This window comes from Centrocercus urophasianus, unplaced genomic scaffold, assembly GCF_019232065.1.
Source record: "Centrocercus urophasianus isolate 14NV4802_14NV808 unplaced genomic scaffold, USGS_Curo_1.0 seq_10, whole genome shotgun sequence".
Taxonomy (NCBI): Eukaryota; Metazoa; Chordata; class Aves; order Galliformes; family Phasianidae; genus Centrocercus; species Centrocercus urophasianus.
Genome location: NW_024884142.1, coordinates 8,727,837 through 8,743,326, shown reverse-complemented (window position 1 = coordinate 8,743,326; position 15,490 = coordinate 8,727,837). Strand labels below are relative to the sequence as shown.

The 15,490-nt window shown below is 48.5% G+C and overlaps 2 protein-coding genes across 3 annotated transcripts in view; one reads left to right on the top strand and one right to left on the bottom strand.

The window, feature by feature from the left end:
* The first annotated feature begins 72 nt into the window (after nucleotides 1–72).
* IAH1 (isoamyl acetate hydrolyzing esterase 1 (putative)) lies at nucleotides 73–3,570 on the top strand. The gene is made up of 6 exons (XM_042812505.1): nucleotides 73–156; nucleotides 431–483; nucleotides 992–1,140; nucleotides 1,758–1,919; nucleotides 2,180–2,298; nucleotides 2,980–3,570. Exons 1-6 carry the CDS (start codon nucleotides 73–75, stop codon nucleotides 3,145–3,147), a joined length of 735 nt encoding a protein of 244 aa, XP_042668439.1. The 3' UTR covers nucleotides 3,148–3,570.
* The window catches only part of ADAM17 (ADAM metallopeptidase domain 17), a 33,283-nt gene continuing 21,295 nt past the window's right edge, over nucleotides 3,503–15,490 (bottom strand). For both annotated transcript variants that reach the window (XM_042812485.1, XM_042812494.1), the window contains 11 exons: nucleotides 15,209–15,353; nucleotides 14,514–14,602; nucleotides 12,381–12,533; nucleotides 11,755–11,954; nucleotides 11,515–11,618; nucleotides 10,883–11,017; nucleotides 9,818–9,948; nucleotides 8,645–8,723; nucleotides 7,400–7,488; nucleotides 6,773–6,829; nucleotides 3,503–5,443 (listed from right to left, as the gene is read on the bottom strand). In XM_042812485.1, coding sequence (XP_042668419.1) covers nucleotides 5,093–5,443; nucleotides 6,773–6,829; nucleotides 7,400–7,488; nucleotides 8,645–8,723; nucleotides 9,818–9,948; nucleotides 10,883–11,017; nucleotides 11,515–11,618; nucleotides 11,755–11,954; nucleotides 12,381–12,533; nucleotides 14,514–14,602; nucleotides 15,209–15,353 — 1,533 coding nt within the window. In that variant the 3' untranslated portion in view covers nucleotides 3,503–5,092. The remainder of the gene's footprint in view (nucleotides 5,444–6,772; nucleotides 6,830–7,399; nucleotides 7,489–8,644; nucleotides 8,724–9,817; nucleotides 9,949–10,882; nucleotides 11,018–11,514; nucleotides 11,619–11,754; nucleotides 11,955–12,380; nucleotides 12,534–14,513; nucleotides 14,603–15,208; nucleotides 15,354–15,490) is intronic.

Here is a 15,490-nt window from a genome sequence, read left to right as displayed (position 1 = left end):
GAAGCCGCACCTCTCGGCCCCGCCCTCCTCCTCCGCCCTCTTCCCGCCGTGGGAGCCGGACGTCCGGCCGTTATGGCGCTGGCGGAGGCGGTGGCGGCTCGGGGGCGGGCGCTGCCGTGGCCGCGCGTGGTGCTCTTCGGGGACTCCATCACCGAGGTAGCGGCTGCGCGGCGCTGCCCTCGGCTCCGGGGTTTGTCGCTCTGTACGGAGAAATGAGCAGCCGGGGGGAGGGGGGAGCCGGCAGAAGCGGCTCGGCCGAAGGGAGGTGGTTGTTCTTACGGGGAGGTTTGTGACTAAGCCCGGCCCTCGCGCAGCTCCGTCGGCTGGCCGAAGGGAGCGGCGGGGCGGTCTGTGTGCCGCGGGATGCGGGCGCTGCTGGGGCGGGGCGGGCTGCGCCGTGCCGGACTGCTAACCGTGTGCCCTGCTTTAGTTCTCCTTCCAGGAGGGCGGCTGGGGAGCGTCCCTCGCTGGCAGACTGGTCAGGTAAGAGCAGAGATCTCACAGGTGTAGGTGGAGAAGCGTGTGGCTTCACTGCGAGGTGACAGCGCTGGGATGGGCGTCCCGCAGGGGTGTCTCGTTCTCTGGGGATGCCCAAACCGGCCCGGACGTGTTCCTGTTGGCCGTCAGGGAGAAATGCTTTGCTCAGAGGGCGGTGAGGCCCTGACACAGCTGCCCGGAGAGTTGTGAGTGCCCCATCCCTGCAGCTGCTCAATGTTGGGTTGGGTGGGCACTGGGCAGCCTGAGCTGGTGGACAGCAGCCAGCCCACGGCAGGGGTTGGGCGGGTGGGCTGTGAGTTCCCTTCCAACCCAACCATCCTGTGATCCTGTGCAATTCTAAAACAAAGTTAGAACTGTGTTAGGAAGTCCTGTGAAGTCTCACTGATTCTAAGAGTGGCAAAGATGCCTGAAGACTCCCTGACAGAACGGGTCAGAACCTCGCAGGTCTTGCTCAGAAGGGTGGAGCAGTTCTGTTACTGTGTGTCTGTTTCAGAAAATGCGATGTAGTGAACCGTGGGTTCTCGGGGTACAACACCCGATGGGCTAAACTCATCCTTCCAAGGCTGATCGGTAGAAGTGCTGCTGCTGAGAGTACTGTTGCCGTCACTATTTTCTTTGGAGCTAATGACAGTGCTTTGAAAGGTACCGTAGCTTCCATTTATTCCTGTGACCTTTTTTCTCTTAAGGCAGTTCTACAGTTAGCAGAAAGGCTGAACGTTACCCAGGCCTTCCCTCCTTTTTGAGACAGTTGCTCTTTCTTACAGTGGGTTGTTTTCAATTATCATATTTGTATTTAAACTACGTGCTGCCTTCTCTTTCTCGCTGACCAAGAGATAAGAGTTCAATAATGACAGTAAACTTCGAGGCAGTCAATAATGAACCATGCATCCAACATGTGGAGTTGGGCACCTGGTGGAATTTTCTGCCTTTGAAGCAGTCTGATGGATCTTTGTTAGCTGAGGGAATGGAGGCAGACAGCCTTTGGATTCTCTTTAAGATAAGCATGGCAACATGCGGGCGAGTCTCATCAGAAGGTGAGATCAGTGTGTGAAGGACTGGCTGGGAAGTCCATGGGTGTTGCCAAATTTTTCTTAGCTTTTGTTTTGGATGAAGTTTGAGGCGATTATGTGGTCGGACACTGAAAGTGAACTGAAAATGAGCCGTGCTCATGGTTGTACAAAGCACTGTAGTCATCGTGTGATACGTCTGTGAGCAGCTCCATCTCACACCAGTGATGTGATTCCTCTGACCCCTTGCAGATGTGAACCCTAGGCAGCACGTTCCTTTGGAGGAATACGCCGCCAACCTGACAAGCATGGTGCACTACCTGAAGTCTGTGGACATCACTGAGGACAGGATTATTTTGATAACGCCGCCCCCTCTTCAGGAATCAGCTTGGGAAAAGGAGTGCCTTGCCAAAGGTAAAGGAGTGCTACATGTGGGCAGAATTTCTGCTTTTCAACCCCAGAGCTTCTGGGGTGCCCTTCTGGGTACGTATTTATAGTGCTTAATTCAGAATCCTGCCAGAAAACATAAAGGCTGTTTCCTGCTGTCAAGAAAGTAGTTTCCAGCTACTTGGATTGAGATGGTTCCCATGTAGTTTGTAACGGGTGATGTCTGCTGATTTCAAAGAGTGAGCTGCATCATTTGTGACTGCTGAATGACCCTGCATGTCTGACAGGTGACAAGCTGAATCGCCGCAATGCCACCACTGGGGAGTATGCACAGGCCTGCGTTCGAGTGGCGAGGGACTGCGGGACCGATGTGCTCGACCTGTGGACATTGATGCAGAAAGATCAGGTATGGTAGCAGAAGGTGGGCTTTGGAACTGTTACAAATAGTGAAATGCTAATTCTACATAGAGGAACCAAGAGCAGTGCTGCATTATCACTGGAACAATAATCTCCAAAAGGAGCAAAATAGTTCAGAGTGCTTTGCACCGGGCCACATGACGTGCTCCTTAACATGAACTGAGCATCACCTGTGGCTAGCAGATATCCCCAGGTGCACTGCAGGTATGTAATGGTGTCCTTGCTTTGACTCGTGGGATAGGTTGGAAGGGGCCTCAGGAAGCAACTGGTCCCACCTGCTGCATGGTGCTGGCTGAGCTCACAGGTGCACAGGCACCTTCCTCATGCTGCTGAGTGAATGCCCAAGCATGTCCAAGAGTCAGCAATGGTAGCTCTGCTCCGTAAGCTGTTCACACTGAACCTTTTCTCTGTCCTGCACTTCTGAGTGCAGAGATGAGCCAATGGTGCAGTACTGCGTGGTGCAGAAAACTGACTCAGCAATTTGCTTGCACCATTCCCTCATCACACGGTCATTTCTGCATGAAAGCAGTGACTTTGGCTGCCAAAGCATTCTCTTAATATTTTAGTACCAAGGGCTGCCCTATCTACCAACAAGTTTTGAGTAACTTACTGAAAAATCACTCATTGCAGCTAGCAGTACAGCAACACTTGGCTTTTGCTTCCCCTGTAGGATTTTTCGCGCTATTTGTCTGACGGGCTTCACCTATCAATGGAAGGGAATAACTTCCTCGTGGGACAACTCTGGTCACACCTGGAAAAAAGACTCTCAGCTCTCCCTTCATTGCTTCCTTACTGGCGGGACGTGGACCCCCAGCACCCTGAGGTGAGCCTGCTGTGAGGTGCCCTGCAGCAGTGAAGCCCAGCCTGTCTGAGGGAGCGAGCGCATGTCCAGCTGCTTTGTACCTCTGCGCCCCTGCTGATGGTGATGAGGACTGAAGTGGACTGTCTGCTCTGTAACCATTTTTTTCAATAAAGATTGGCCAAGGGGTGGAAACGGCACTGGATGGAAGCTGCCGCCTTCCTGCTGCAGCTGCTGACAACAAACAGTGCGTGTGTGTGTTCAGCAGTGTCTGGAACAGGGCTTAGAGCAGAGGACCGGGTTTGGAGGGCAGAGTTCTGCCCCCGGCTGCCCCCCTGCTCACAGGCTTTCAGCTGCAGTTGATGTCTTCTCCAAAAGGACTGCACAGACACAGTTTTTGTTTAATTGATTTGAATATAAAAAGCTTTTACTGTACTGGGAATTAAATTAACTCCTCACACATGTACTCTGCACTGAATCAAAAAAAACAACACAAAGCCAACAAAACAACCAAACCAAAACCAGTATATAAAAGAAGGGCTATCAGATAGAACACCGTAAGGCACACATTCAAGTATCAGTGTAACAAGTATTTGGGTGGGGAAGGCAGAGCGGCACTCACGCTCATCACAGGTTTGCTTCCTTTCCATCACATGTAAGAACACCAAGGCTTGCCCCAGCTCTGCCTCCCTGGTGGCTGAGTGCAGGCCTGTAACAGGTAAAATGCTTCCCGTCCATTCACGCACCCTGTCAGCTTTAACAATGCATTCTTAGGGGAGAAAACAGGCACAATAAGGCGCTCTGCTTCCATGACAGCTGCTCTGTGACTCACCCTGTCAGCCCACCTGAGCTCAGGCTATGGCACTGCTTCTGGCCAACGCATCCCATGTTACAGAGCTCCAACTGAAGGACACCAACAAGTTACCAGCTGTTAACATCACACTGTACTAGCTGTAGGGAAAGTGGAGTTTTACAACATCTCCCTAGCACAGCACAGGCCCTGTAAGTCTAACAAAGCTTGATTTTTCATTGTTCAAATTCACAACTGCTCCCCTGCATGGAGTGCAGGACTCTTGCAGTGATTTTTAAGAGCTTCCCAGGCTCAGCCCTTTGAATAGCTCAACAATAGTGTTACCTTCTCAATAATGAACAGAAAAATCATCAGAGAAACATTTCTGCACTGAAACGTCCATAAGTGGTTCAAACAGTTCTCATCTGCATACGTGATTTCTCCACTTCTTTCCCTTCCCTTCCTTGCCCCCTGCACCCCACTGCAGTGGGAAAACTCTCAGGGGGAACATTTCCCTGCAGTAAAAACACAGGGACAGGGCAGCCTCACAGCTAGAGGGGCATCTCCATACACTGAGCAGGGTTTAACAGCCTCTGCACAACCCTACTATTTATTGAGAAGCTTTCTCACAAACTCCTTGATGCTGATATGCATCTCCACATTATATGCCAAGTATTTTAACTGTTTCCTTCTGTTCTCCAGGTACGTGTAATGCTTATACTTTGGCTTACCTGTACCTCATAGGATCTGATCCACATGGAACACTGTGGAGTATTTGCTTTGCTTTGCTTTGCTGGCAAAGCCCCTTAATTTCATCTGTCAGTGCCACCAGACTGCAAAATACGACATTACAAAAGGCAGATATACACACAGCGTGATATCCTGGAGGATATTCTGTTCTGCACCACAGGTTGAAGGAAATGTTAGAGGTCGAGAAAGTAGAAAAATCCAATGAGCTTCAAAACCAAGACTGTCTCCATTTGGAGTTCCGGTTTTTAAAAGATATAATGCTCTAATAAATGTAATTTAAGGAAGGTCATACACATGACCAGCATCTGCAGTAGGTCGCTTCCTTATTTCTCCCACTCCCTCACAAAAATATATATACATATATCTGTATTTATAGAAATGAAATGGTTTTAGATCCAGAGGAACTTCTGCAGGCGGGAGCTGCGCGGTGGAGGCAGCGGGACATCAGCACTCCGTCTCCTTGCTGTCCACTCGGTTCTGGCGTTGCAGTTTAAAAGACGACGCTTTCTCACTCCTGGTGACAGGATGCTCTGTCAAGTCCTCAAAAGATTTGGCAGCCGAGCTGCTGTTTGGGAAAGGGTCCTTCTCAAACCCGTCCTCGTCAATATGAGAGTCGGTGCTGGGGTCCTCCTGAATTGTGTCCATTCTTTGGTGGTCCTGTTTGGGAGCAGCGGCGGCCGCAGGCGCAGCCACGATGGGCTGCAGGGGTTGGTGCCGGCTGGTGGGCTGCGCTGTGGGGAAGGGCTTCACGATGCGCACAGAGGCCGAGTCCAGGCTGCTGGGCACCTCCACGTTCTGCAAGACACGAGTGGCCTCATCAGTGGGGCAGGCAACCATGTTCTCAGTCAGCACTCGCTTTGGGTGCTGGCAGCAAGGAGAACTGGCTAAAGGTGCCTCAGCTGCGCCTCTGCCGGTGGTCTGAAAGCTGCTCTTCCTCCCTTCTTCCCTGGTGGGAAGGAGGGATATGTTAAATTGCATTGATTTCTGCTTCTACTTGAGCGTGGTTTGGAAAATAGCCAGGGATTTCCAGGCATGAAAAATCCCTACAGACCTTAGCAAATGCCAACAACGGGCAGGGGAAGGAGAGCAGACAAAGGAATGACATGAGCAGCAGGATGAGACATTTATACGCTAACTACTGCATTTCTGAACTGCTCAGGATGCAGTGGACCCTAGGGATCCCAGATTTCTCTTATAACACTGCTACTGCTGCAAGGAGCCCTCTGAAGACAGCTGCACTCCATGGCTGCATCTGCTTTTGAATCTGAGCAGTAACATCCAAGGAGACTTTTCTATGGCATGGAAGAGCGGTTACAGAGGATCCAGCTACCATCACCTTCAGCTACGTCCAAGCAGAGCACAGAGGCAATGTGCCTTCAAGTCTGACTCTGGTTTGCTTCCCTCAGAGGCAAAGGAGCTGTGCAAGGCTTCTTTTCTCCTCTCACTACAAAATGACATTTCCATAACAGTGTTTCAACAAACTGGGTTATCAAAGCACAGGACATGATATCCAAAACTCTGTCAGAAGACACCCTGAGCTGGACTGTAAGATTTAGCTATCCTCAAATCAGTACCTACAGAGTGAGATGTGCCATCACCTCAGAACCAACAGCTCCTGTGCCCCGGGGCTGACTCTCCCACAAGCAAGTGGAAAGCTCAGCACATCTGGCCACTGAGCCTCCTGCAAACCACCGTTCTGCAGCGAAGCCACCGCACTTTGCAGAGATCTCCCTGCAGCACTGCCCTGCTGAGCCCTGTGCTGCAAAGCAAAGTGTGGCTGGGAACAGCTGCTCTGTGGCTGGAGCCACAAACGCCCCATAACACAGTGCCTGCTGCTGCAGCAGAGCAGCTTCCTGCCTCAGGCAGTGCAGCTGGTGTGAGCTAACTGCCCTGCCAGCACTGTCAGCACACAACTCACGCAAGAAGTGGACTGGTCAAACTGCAGGGCTTGATATATCAAGCACCAGCTCAGTAGAAAAAGGTTCTCTCAAATGGATTCATCCATCCGCAGGTCAAGGCATGGGATTCCAGGTCCATCTACTGTCACTGCTTTGCCGAAATACTCTACAGAAACATTAGGTTCAGATCTACAACACACTGGATGGCTTTCAGACACAAACTTACACTGGCACAGAACAGAGACTTGTTGTTTTCCTCATATTGCTTGTCCAATTTCTTGTCCTAATGAAAAACAAACCAAAAGTAAATCAAAACACACACAAAAGTAGTTTCCCAGTTGCAAGCAAGGTCCCTGTTCCAGTTGCCCTGCAGGGACACGGCAGGAGTGGGGCTGTTTTTTTCCCTTCCCTGAAGTCCCCAGTGTGCTCGTGGGCACAGCAATCCCTGCTCCCATCCCACACCACATGCATGGCTGCTGTCGACTCTCTCTACCCCATCTGAACCAAGATCACTTCCTGCTCTGGGTCTCCCCCCAAAACAAAAGTTTTAAGAGGGCTACAGAAAACTCTGACTCTAATGGGAATTGTTAGAACTATACTTGTGCAGAATTTGGAAGGCAGAAGAAGATCTGCCCAGGAAAGAACAGCAACATCTCCAGAGCAGTCACTGATGCTCTGGTGTTGCTAGAGCTTGGCAGAGCTCAGGAGGAGCTCTGCCTACTGAAGGGACATTCACTGGATTCTCCCTTTGGGGTTTGCTAAAATCTCCCCACCGCCACCTCCCACAGACAGTACACAAGGAGTTTCTCCTCCAGCTCCGTTCAACAGAGCAGTCATCTCCAGCAATACTCACCACACAGTGCACAAGGATGCTGAGAGGAATCCAAAACAGCAAGGAGAAGACGAGCACAGAGCCCACTATGTTATCTGCCAGGAACTTCCCTGTGAATCGGTTCAAACCCATCAGTAACCTGCCAAGTGCAGCTTCATGCCTACACACAAGTCCTTGTTCTACTGCCACTGCAAAATTTGTCAGACAAACACAGGGTGCAGAACTAGGCCAACCTAATAGGAATTATACATTTAAAAAGATTTGATGCAATTTAGTAACACTGTCAACAGTAACACGTTCTCTGATAAGGGATGCTGACAGGCCATATTGTTCAATGTGAGCAGACTGGGAGCAAGCTGCCCTTAGCCAGGGCTCCTCACAACTACAGGACAGTGCATCTGTCCCCAGCTTCTGATGGTACAACCACAAGACTCCACAACACACTCATTTTTGGGCAGAGATGCAGAGTGCCTCTACTTGAGCAGACTGAATGGCTTTAATAATCACCTACACAGTATTTCTTATTTTTAACTTTAGAGCTTAGGTTTGAAAGCCTCAAACACATGTCATACAATCAGAGGTTTGAGTTGGAAGGGACCCTTAAAGGCCATCTAGTCCAGCTCCCCTGCCATGAACAGGGACACCTAACAGCTCCATCAGGTTGCTCAGAGCCCCATCCAGTCTGACTTTGAAGGTCAGTGTGCACTGCCCTGTGTATGCACACATTACCACAAACACACGCACTGTTACCCCACTGTTACACAAGCACCTGCTCGTTAACAGTGTCTTCAAGACAACAGTAACAGAAGGAGAGCAGCTGCCCTGGGAGGTGCTGCCTGTTGGCTGCATACTGGGGGTCAGGACCTCTCCATCACCAGCCTGTGACTCACAACAGACACACTGCTGGAGGGGGCTTTATTAAATGAGAGAAATGAAGTCTTCTCTTCTCAGTCCATTGACATTTAAATCCCACTGAGGCCTACTTTAACTGTACCATGCCAAATCTAGCTGACCTCTAAGGAACTGTTATTTCCTTTTCTCTAATTGACCTACTTACTGGTTTTCAGACAAGAAGCTTTCTGGAATAGCTATCACATCTTTTACAAGCTTGGAAGATGACTAGGAAATAACAGAGTAGGAAATAACAGAGTGGAAAAATGCAAAATAATCCTATTCCTTGCCTTACAAGGTAAGATCAGTGCTGTCAAACCTTTAGTTCACACTGAGAAGTAAACCAAACCACAGGCCATGGTTATGTAATCTTACCAAAGGTGTTGATGCTAAGCTGGTCTATGAAATCCCAAAATCGTTCAATCACATCCTGTACTTGCTTCTCACATTTGCCCTGTAAAAGCAAGCATCTATTTACAAAATGATCTTAGGCTGTGTAAACATTAACTACTTCTTTCTTGGAGAGGGAAAAGGATGCAGAGATTGTTCTGAAATCAAAGCTGCAGAGAAACGGAAGCCCTTCAGACACTGTGAATCGATTTGAACTCATCCCAGCACCACCGCTCCACTTTTATTGCCTTTATTTTTGACCAAGTTTCAGTTCCACTGCTGACTGCAACAGATTCAGTCGTAATTACTGAAACATGCAAAAAGTGTTTCAACATCACAGGGGACACAAAACCAAAGTTTCTGGAGAGGCTGATGCACTGGAAGCCTCAATTCCCACTGCCCAAGGAGGCCACAGCTCTCAGGACCCCACAGATTGGCTTCCAGGTCTGTGCTGGTTTAACACAGTAAAGCATTGCTGCCCTTTCCATTCTGCAGCAGGACTGGGGTATGCCTCCCACTATTCACTTCTGCCAACTGAAAGTCCAGCCCTGTTTGCCAGGCCTGCAGACTACATGCTGGCCATGTAGCTGTGGTCACCACTGTGGTCACCACAGCAGCAAAGGCTCACAGCTCACCAGATCTTCATGACCTTGCTCCTGACTTAGCTGATTTCAGTCAGGATTAACTGGGCTAATATGTGGGCAGCTGAACAGTGCTGCTAACCCAGCCCAGCTTGTGGAAGTGTTCGGTCACTTCCTGTGCACAAGCTGCCAGCTGCTGACATGCAGGAGCAGCTAGAAGGGGCTGTAAGCAGTGGCAGAAGGAGCAGCTTCACCATGCACATCCATTTATGGAGCTAAATTCTATCTGCACTCTCAGATACCTTGTAACATTTACATCATGGAAAGGCAAATGCGTCCAGATCCTGATCTTCCGCGAACCACTTTCTTCCTCAGCTTTACTGTCAGTCCCCAGGAGCTGAAGGCAGCTGTGCCTCCTCTGCCAGCACACCGACAGCACCAGGCATCCCGGGCTGGAGGGGACCCACTGCTCTCCTGGGTTTCACTGCACCCAGGCCTGGGAGCGACAGAGCTTTGCCTGCTCTCCATCCAGCTACAAAAGCAGGCTGCGCAGTGCACGGCACCCAAGCACACTCACATTTGTGTCACAGAAGCCCACGGTACAAGGCTTCCCCTTGCGCAGAAACAGGAACTGGTGGTTGGCATCGACGTACGGCGTGCAGCGATCCTGCTCGTCCCGGCAGCACACCTTGCAGGAGTTATCCGTTTCTGCAACAAGGCAGCACAGCCCCATCAGCCCCTGCAACCCGCCACAACACGCACAGTCCGTGTCCCCCAGCCAACCCTGCTGCTGCTCAGCTTTCCACGGGGAAGGCAGGACTATGCAACCCCATGACCAAGCCTGATGCTCAAACAGATGCCCAAATTAATGTTCTGGGGGACACAGTGGGACCAAGCTCTGCAGGCTGATACCCCTAGGCTGCAGGTGAGGAAGTTCCAAATGCAATCATCCAAGATGGCTTCAAATACTTCTTGGGTTTCAAGCCCTCCAGGAACCCTTCTCCTCAGCTATATCCTCCGTCTCAAATGGGGGGGCTCACTGTATGTCCCTGGGCATCTCCTGTGAAGTATTCCTCCTCTTCCCAGCTGCTCTAACACACTTGGGAGATAAGATGGAGATCAAGAAAGCACTGCAGCTCATTGATACAAAGGCAGGACAGGCAGGTATGCACTAGCAGGGCTCGAGGATCCTATGTCCTCAAAGGCACTTTGGCTTCTGAAGTCTCTTTTCTTTTACTTTTTGGAGGTCACATTTGGTCCAGAGGCATCTCCCCACTATCAGAACAGCCAGACTTTCGCCTTCTAGTTGTCTAGAGCCAAGGAAGAAGATGGTGGGGATGCTTCCTTCTTTACCTAGGATGCAGACCCTAAGTTTCATCTTAATGTCTTCAACCAAGCCCACCAGAAGACAAAAGGACATTTACATTCCTTTCCACAGAATATCCCAAGCTGGAAGAGACCCATAACAATCACAGAGTTCTACCTGAGTCCAAACAGAAAATACTACACCCAAAAAAACAGTAAAAAAACCAACCAACAACCCTTAAGGGAACCATATGCTCAGCTCTCCAACAGATTAGCCCAGCGCCACCTGGGGTCAGGGCTAAGGCAACACCTCTCAGTCCAGTCCCACACCACCCACCATTGCAGGCACACGAGCGAAGGTTCTTCTCCCTCTCGCAGAAAGGGATGCACTCGCCATCCTTGCACTTCCCCATGTCCACACAGATTGTGTCGTCTGGAGCATTCCCAGGAGGAGGGCACTCACTGCTGTTCCCTGCAGACAGGGGGCAACAGGTAGGAGGACAGTGTTAGAGCAAAGGGCATTGCTGCACTCTGGAGAGCAAGCAGCACACAGCAGATCCCAGAGGCCCCATGAGCAGAGCAGCATAGCTCTGACCTATCCCCTTGCCTCCAGAAAAGATTACAAAGTAGTAGTAAACAAGTGGGGAAGGGAAGCAGAGCTGCTGTAATTCCACCCTTTCTAGGGCAAGATTCAGTTAATCCTTGGCCCTTCCCAGTGACCTGCCCTGTTTTGCTTTCCTTTTCTTAAAGGAAGAAGAAATAAACAGTCTTCATGTTCTACTGTGCAGCAAATCACCAAGCAGTTCCTGAACTACAACTTATTATAGAGCAGTTCTGTGGTGCTTAACTGGTCTCTAAAATTAGTTGTACCGGATGAATAAAGGGCGCCGGCTCAAAAGCTGATGGAACAGGACATTGAGCCTGGAGCACTTGGCTAGCTGATGGAGCGAGCACACAGCTCTGTCCTACCCGTGCAAAAAGACTCTCCTTTACAAGTGGCATTTATGGCTTCTTGGCATTTTTTCTGGGCACTTTCAAACTGGCAGCCTTTACAGCAGGGGCTGTTCCGATCACTGCGGAAAGATCAAAATGAAAGGAAGAAATACTGAGCATTTATTTCTGTATCTCAAAGAAGTACAAGCACAACAAAAGGCAGAGAAAGAAACTCTCTCCCCCACGTACGAGATGCTGCAGTGCACCTTCCCTTACCTGCATTTGGCACCATCTTTCAGTTTGCAGTCTGCAGAGCAGCAGGGATCAGCTTGCTGGTACAAGAGGCCAGGATCGCATTCCTCCCCTTCGTCCACCCTGGAGTTCCCACACACTTTGTTGTTGCGCTCTTTGAAGCACTCCTGAGCCTTGATCTCTATGGTCCTATGGATGGATTTTTTGCTGCAGCTTGAAAACATCTGGAGAATCATAAAGAGAAAGAGCAGCACTGAGGAGTGCACCCTTCTGTCAACAAATACATCTGTGACAGTCTCAACCTCTTCAGACCTCCAAATTTTTGTGTCTTAGAAAGCATTTATTCTTTCCATTGCTGCCATCTTGACGGCTCCGAAGAATTTTAAGATGGGAAAATGGCCACAGCCACAACAATTGATTACAAACAACACCTGGACACATTATGAATCCCAGAGAAACTCGGAAAGCAAAGATGAGTTCATCTTGCAGAGAATCCAACCACAAGAAGTTGTGTTTTCTTTTTATGGTTAATCCATTAAATTCCCATCTGCTTCAAAGTGAACGAATCATTAACTAAACAGCCTTCCTGTGTAAAAGGTCACTGACCATAGCAAAGACTTGCACACGTAAGCAAAATTATGCAACTATACCTTATTGTTTTCATGATCTCCACTGACAGCAATTGGATACATAACGTATTTCCCTCCCTGGTCCTCCGTGGGGGCACATTCTGGCAGACTGTCAGGATCGTGCTCTGCTCCAAAGTTATGGCCAAGTTCATGCGTTGTAACCAAGTCGGCCTCCTTTGTTGAAGATGTAAAAAAAATAGGAGCGCTGAAAGAAATCATTTTGAGCAGGACAGGACAGGGCATCCCAACTACTTCTGAGTCACCCACAATTCTACAATACACTCAGATGTAAAAGCCATTTCCCCACTATCACAGAAGCAGGGAACTAAAGGCAAGTACAGTTCTGGTTTGCATCCAAAGGCAAGTTCCAGGCTAGGTCAGAATGTTAAAGCCTTGTTAAAGACAAAGTGCTGCCCAAGAATACCATTCAATTTTGTTTTCAGTGTAAAGCAGATACTCAAAATATCACAAACTGATTTTAAACAGCTGGAAGGCATGAAAGTTCAACACAAAAACCAATCCAAACAAACACCAGCTACCACAATTAGTCAATCTCTTGTTCAAGCTTATCTTGCCATTAGAATTATTTCTTCTAAATAAATGATTACATCAGGAGCACTGAATAAGCTCTGCTATTACATAACTGCTAAGAAAGACATCTACAAATGCAGCCCGACAGGGAGGAATTTCTAACATCTCCACTGCAGGAGATGATTCCTTGTGCTGAGGATCCCACGCAGCTCCACATGGTGGCACGGCACCTCTCTGCAAGGCTGTGACCAGTAGGTGGTGGCAAGTTCACAAGGTGACAAAAGAAAATGGCACAGAAATATGCTAACCTCAAGGAGATCGGATGCTTCATGACAGAAAGAAGGAAGTTTGGTGAGGTAACAGTCACTGCTGCTGGTGTCCAGTACTAAGCATGCCCACCAGGTGAGCCAGGGCAGCAGAACTGCCCAGAGATCGCATCGGTGCTTTATGGCATTTCATTTGTGGGAAGGTTTTAAACAAATTCTTTTTAAGTCTGATCAGATGCTTTGCAAAAGTCTCCCTGTGAGAACAGTCTGCACATGCCCACTGCCTCAGCCCAAGCTTTGTGGCTCCTACTGGGCCGACGTCAAACTCAATTTCCTTTGTCGTCCAGGACAGGGCTCCAGCTTGGAGACTGAACAACGAATGCAAATAGCATGGCAACAGCCAGAGCTCTTTGTCAACATCCCTTGAGCACAAAGCTTCTCTGTCTTTTTTTCCTAGCTTCTTGACAGCTTCTGCGCCAAGTTTTAGCCCACACATCAATTACGAATTCCCTTTATAATCAGCCTACAGCAAAGCACAGCTGAGAAGTCAGCAGGAGAAAAATACACTGCTGCAAAGATCTGCTAGCTGCAAATGCAGACACTGCTCTGTTATCTTCTCAAGTGAGACAGAGCTCAGACTGAGGCCCTTATGTCCTTATAGTCGCATCAGCTATGAAAAAAATCCAGACAGCATCAATTTACATCAGTGTTAGCACCCCTGCTTATTACACTGTTTTCTGCACTACTTATTCAAGACACATGCACACACAAAAAGCAGGAAGATGAATTTCATTAAAAAGTCCAAACCAGACCTCCTACTTTGCCTGCACTACAGCACTGCTTTACCTTGCACGTAGAACAAGCCTACGTACGCTATCTTCCGGCTCCATACTGAGGATGCATGCAATAGCAAACACAGTAAGTCCTTATTTCAGACTAATTTTATTCTTGCTGTAAGTCTCCTGGCTGTATAATATTGCCTGTCCTGTTTGAGAATGATTTTTTCTTTATTGGCAATAAAACCCATTTAAATTAATCTCTGCATATCAAAATCCTACTTGTACTCGGATAACTTTTGGACAGTCCTTATTAGACAATGGCTACATTTTCCCCTTACTGTTCCCCAGTGAATTCAGTCTTCGATTGCATTCAATCCTAACACCTTCTGTTAACCAGGACAGAAATGGTGATAAGGGCTCTGTGACCTACATCCCTGTCCCCATGGATCTGACTCCATCTGAAAGCCAGCAGCTTGCTGCTGACAGAGTACAGAACATCATCACAACCCCAGAAAAACACATCACCAACAAACAAGTACATACACCAAACACTCACTCTGCAGAGGATACTCTCTTACCTTTGTGAGGATGGTTTTCCCATAGTTCTTGGTGCTGGTTAAGCCACTGTTCAGATAGATGTCTTTCTTTACAATCGGACTATGATAAGCTACAGATGTGAGATAGAAACAAAACAAATTGACAAGTCTTGTTGGTTTTTTTTGTTTGTTTTTTTCCTTTCTAGGAGGTGGGCAGGCAACTATTCTTTGTTTGACAAAATGAACAGCTTTGTTGTTCTCACAGGCTCACCACTGAGCCTCTTGCCAGTTTTCTCCAATGGGAATTCTTTCAAGCACAGCACAAACAGCTCATGTATTGTCACAGAATTGTAGGGGTTGGAAGGGACCTCCAGAGATCATCCTGTCCAACCCCCCCACTGCAGCAAAGGAGGACAATACAAGAAATTTCCAAGACAACAGCATCTGCCATTTCAAGAACTGTGCCAAGATGCACCCACATAGAGTGGAACTTGGTCTAGCCAGGCCGCAATGGCTTTCACAAAGCTTCTTCACTCCAGATAGCCTTGTGACTCCCCTCCCCTTCTCTCTTTTTCCAGCTCCAGCCAAGAAAATGGCCATCAATTCTATCCAAAAGACAACCACTAGAGACCATACAAATAACATGTCATGCTCCATGAAAGCTAGAAGAGGATTAAAAAGAAACAACAAAAGTAGCTTTCAAGTCACAGTTGGAAAGAAAGAAAAGGAAGTCTTGCCTTTAGGACAAATGCCACCATGGCTGTTAGGTCTGGGAGAACCAACATAAGCCAGTCCAAGTGTTCCCATATCAAAATCTTGGTATGTGAAGAGATGAGCAAGGCACACATGAGCTGCTTTCTCAGCAATATCAAAGCTAAATTGCTTTGAAGAGAAAAAAAAAAAGTATATTCTCTGTAAAATGTTTCACTGCGCATACCAGAAATCTATAGATAACTTTTATCTAATCAGCCATGCACCTTCTAAATCTGGCAAAAGCAGATTAAGTCAGGCAAAAGCAG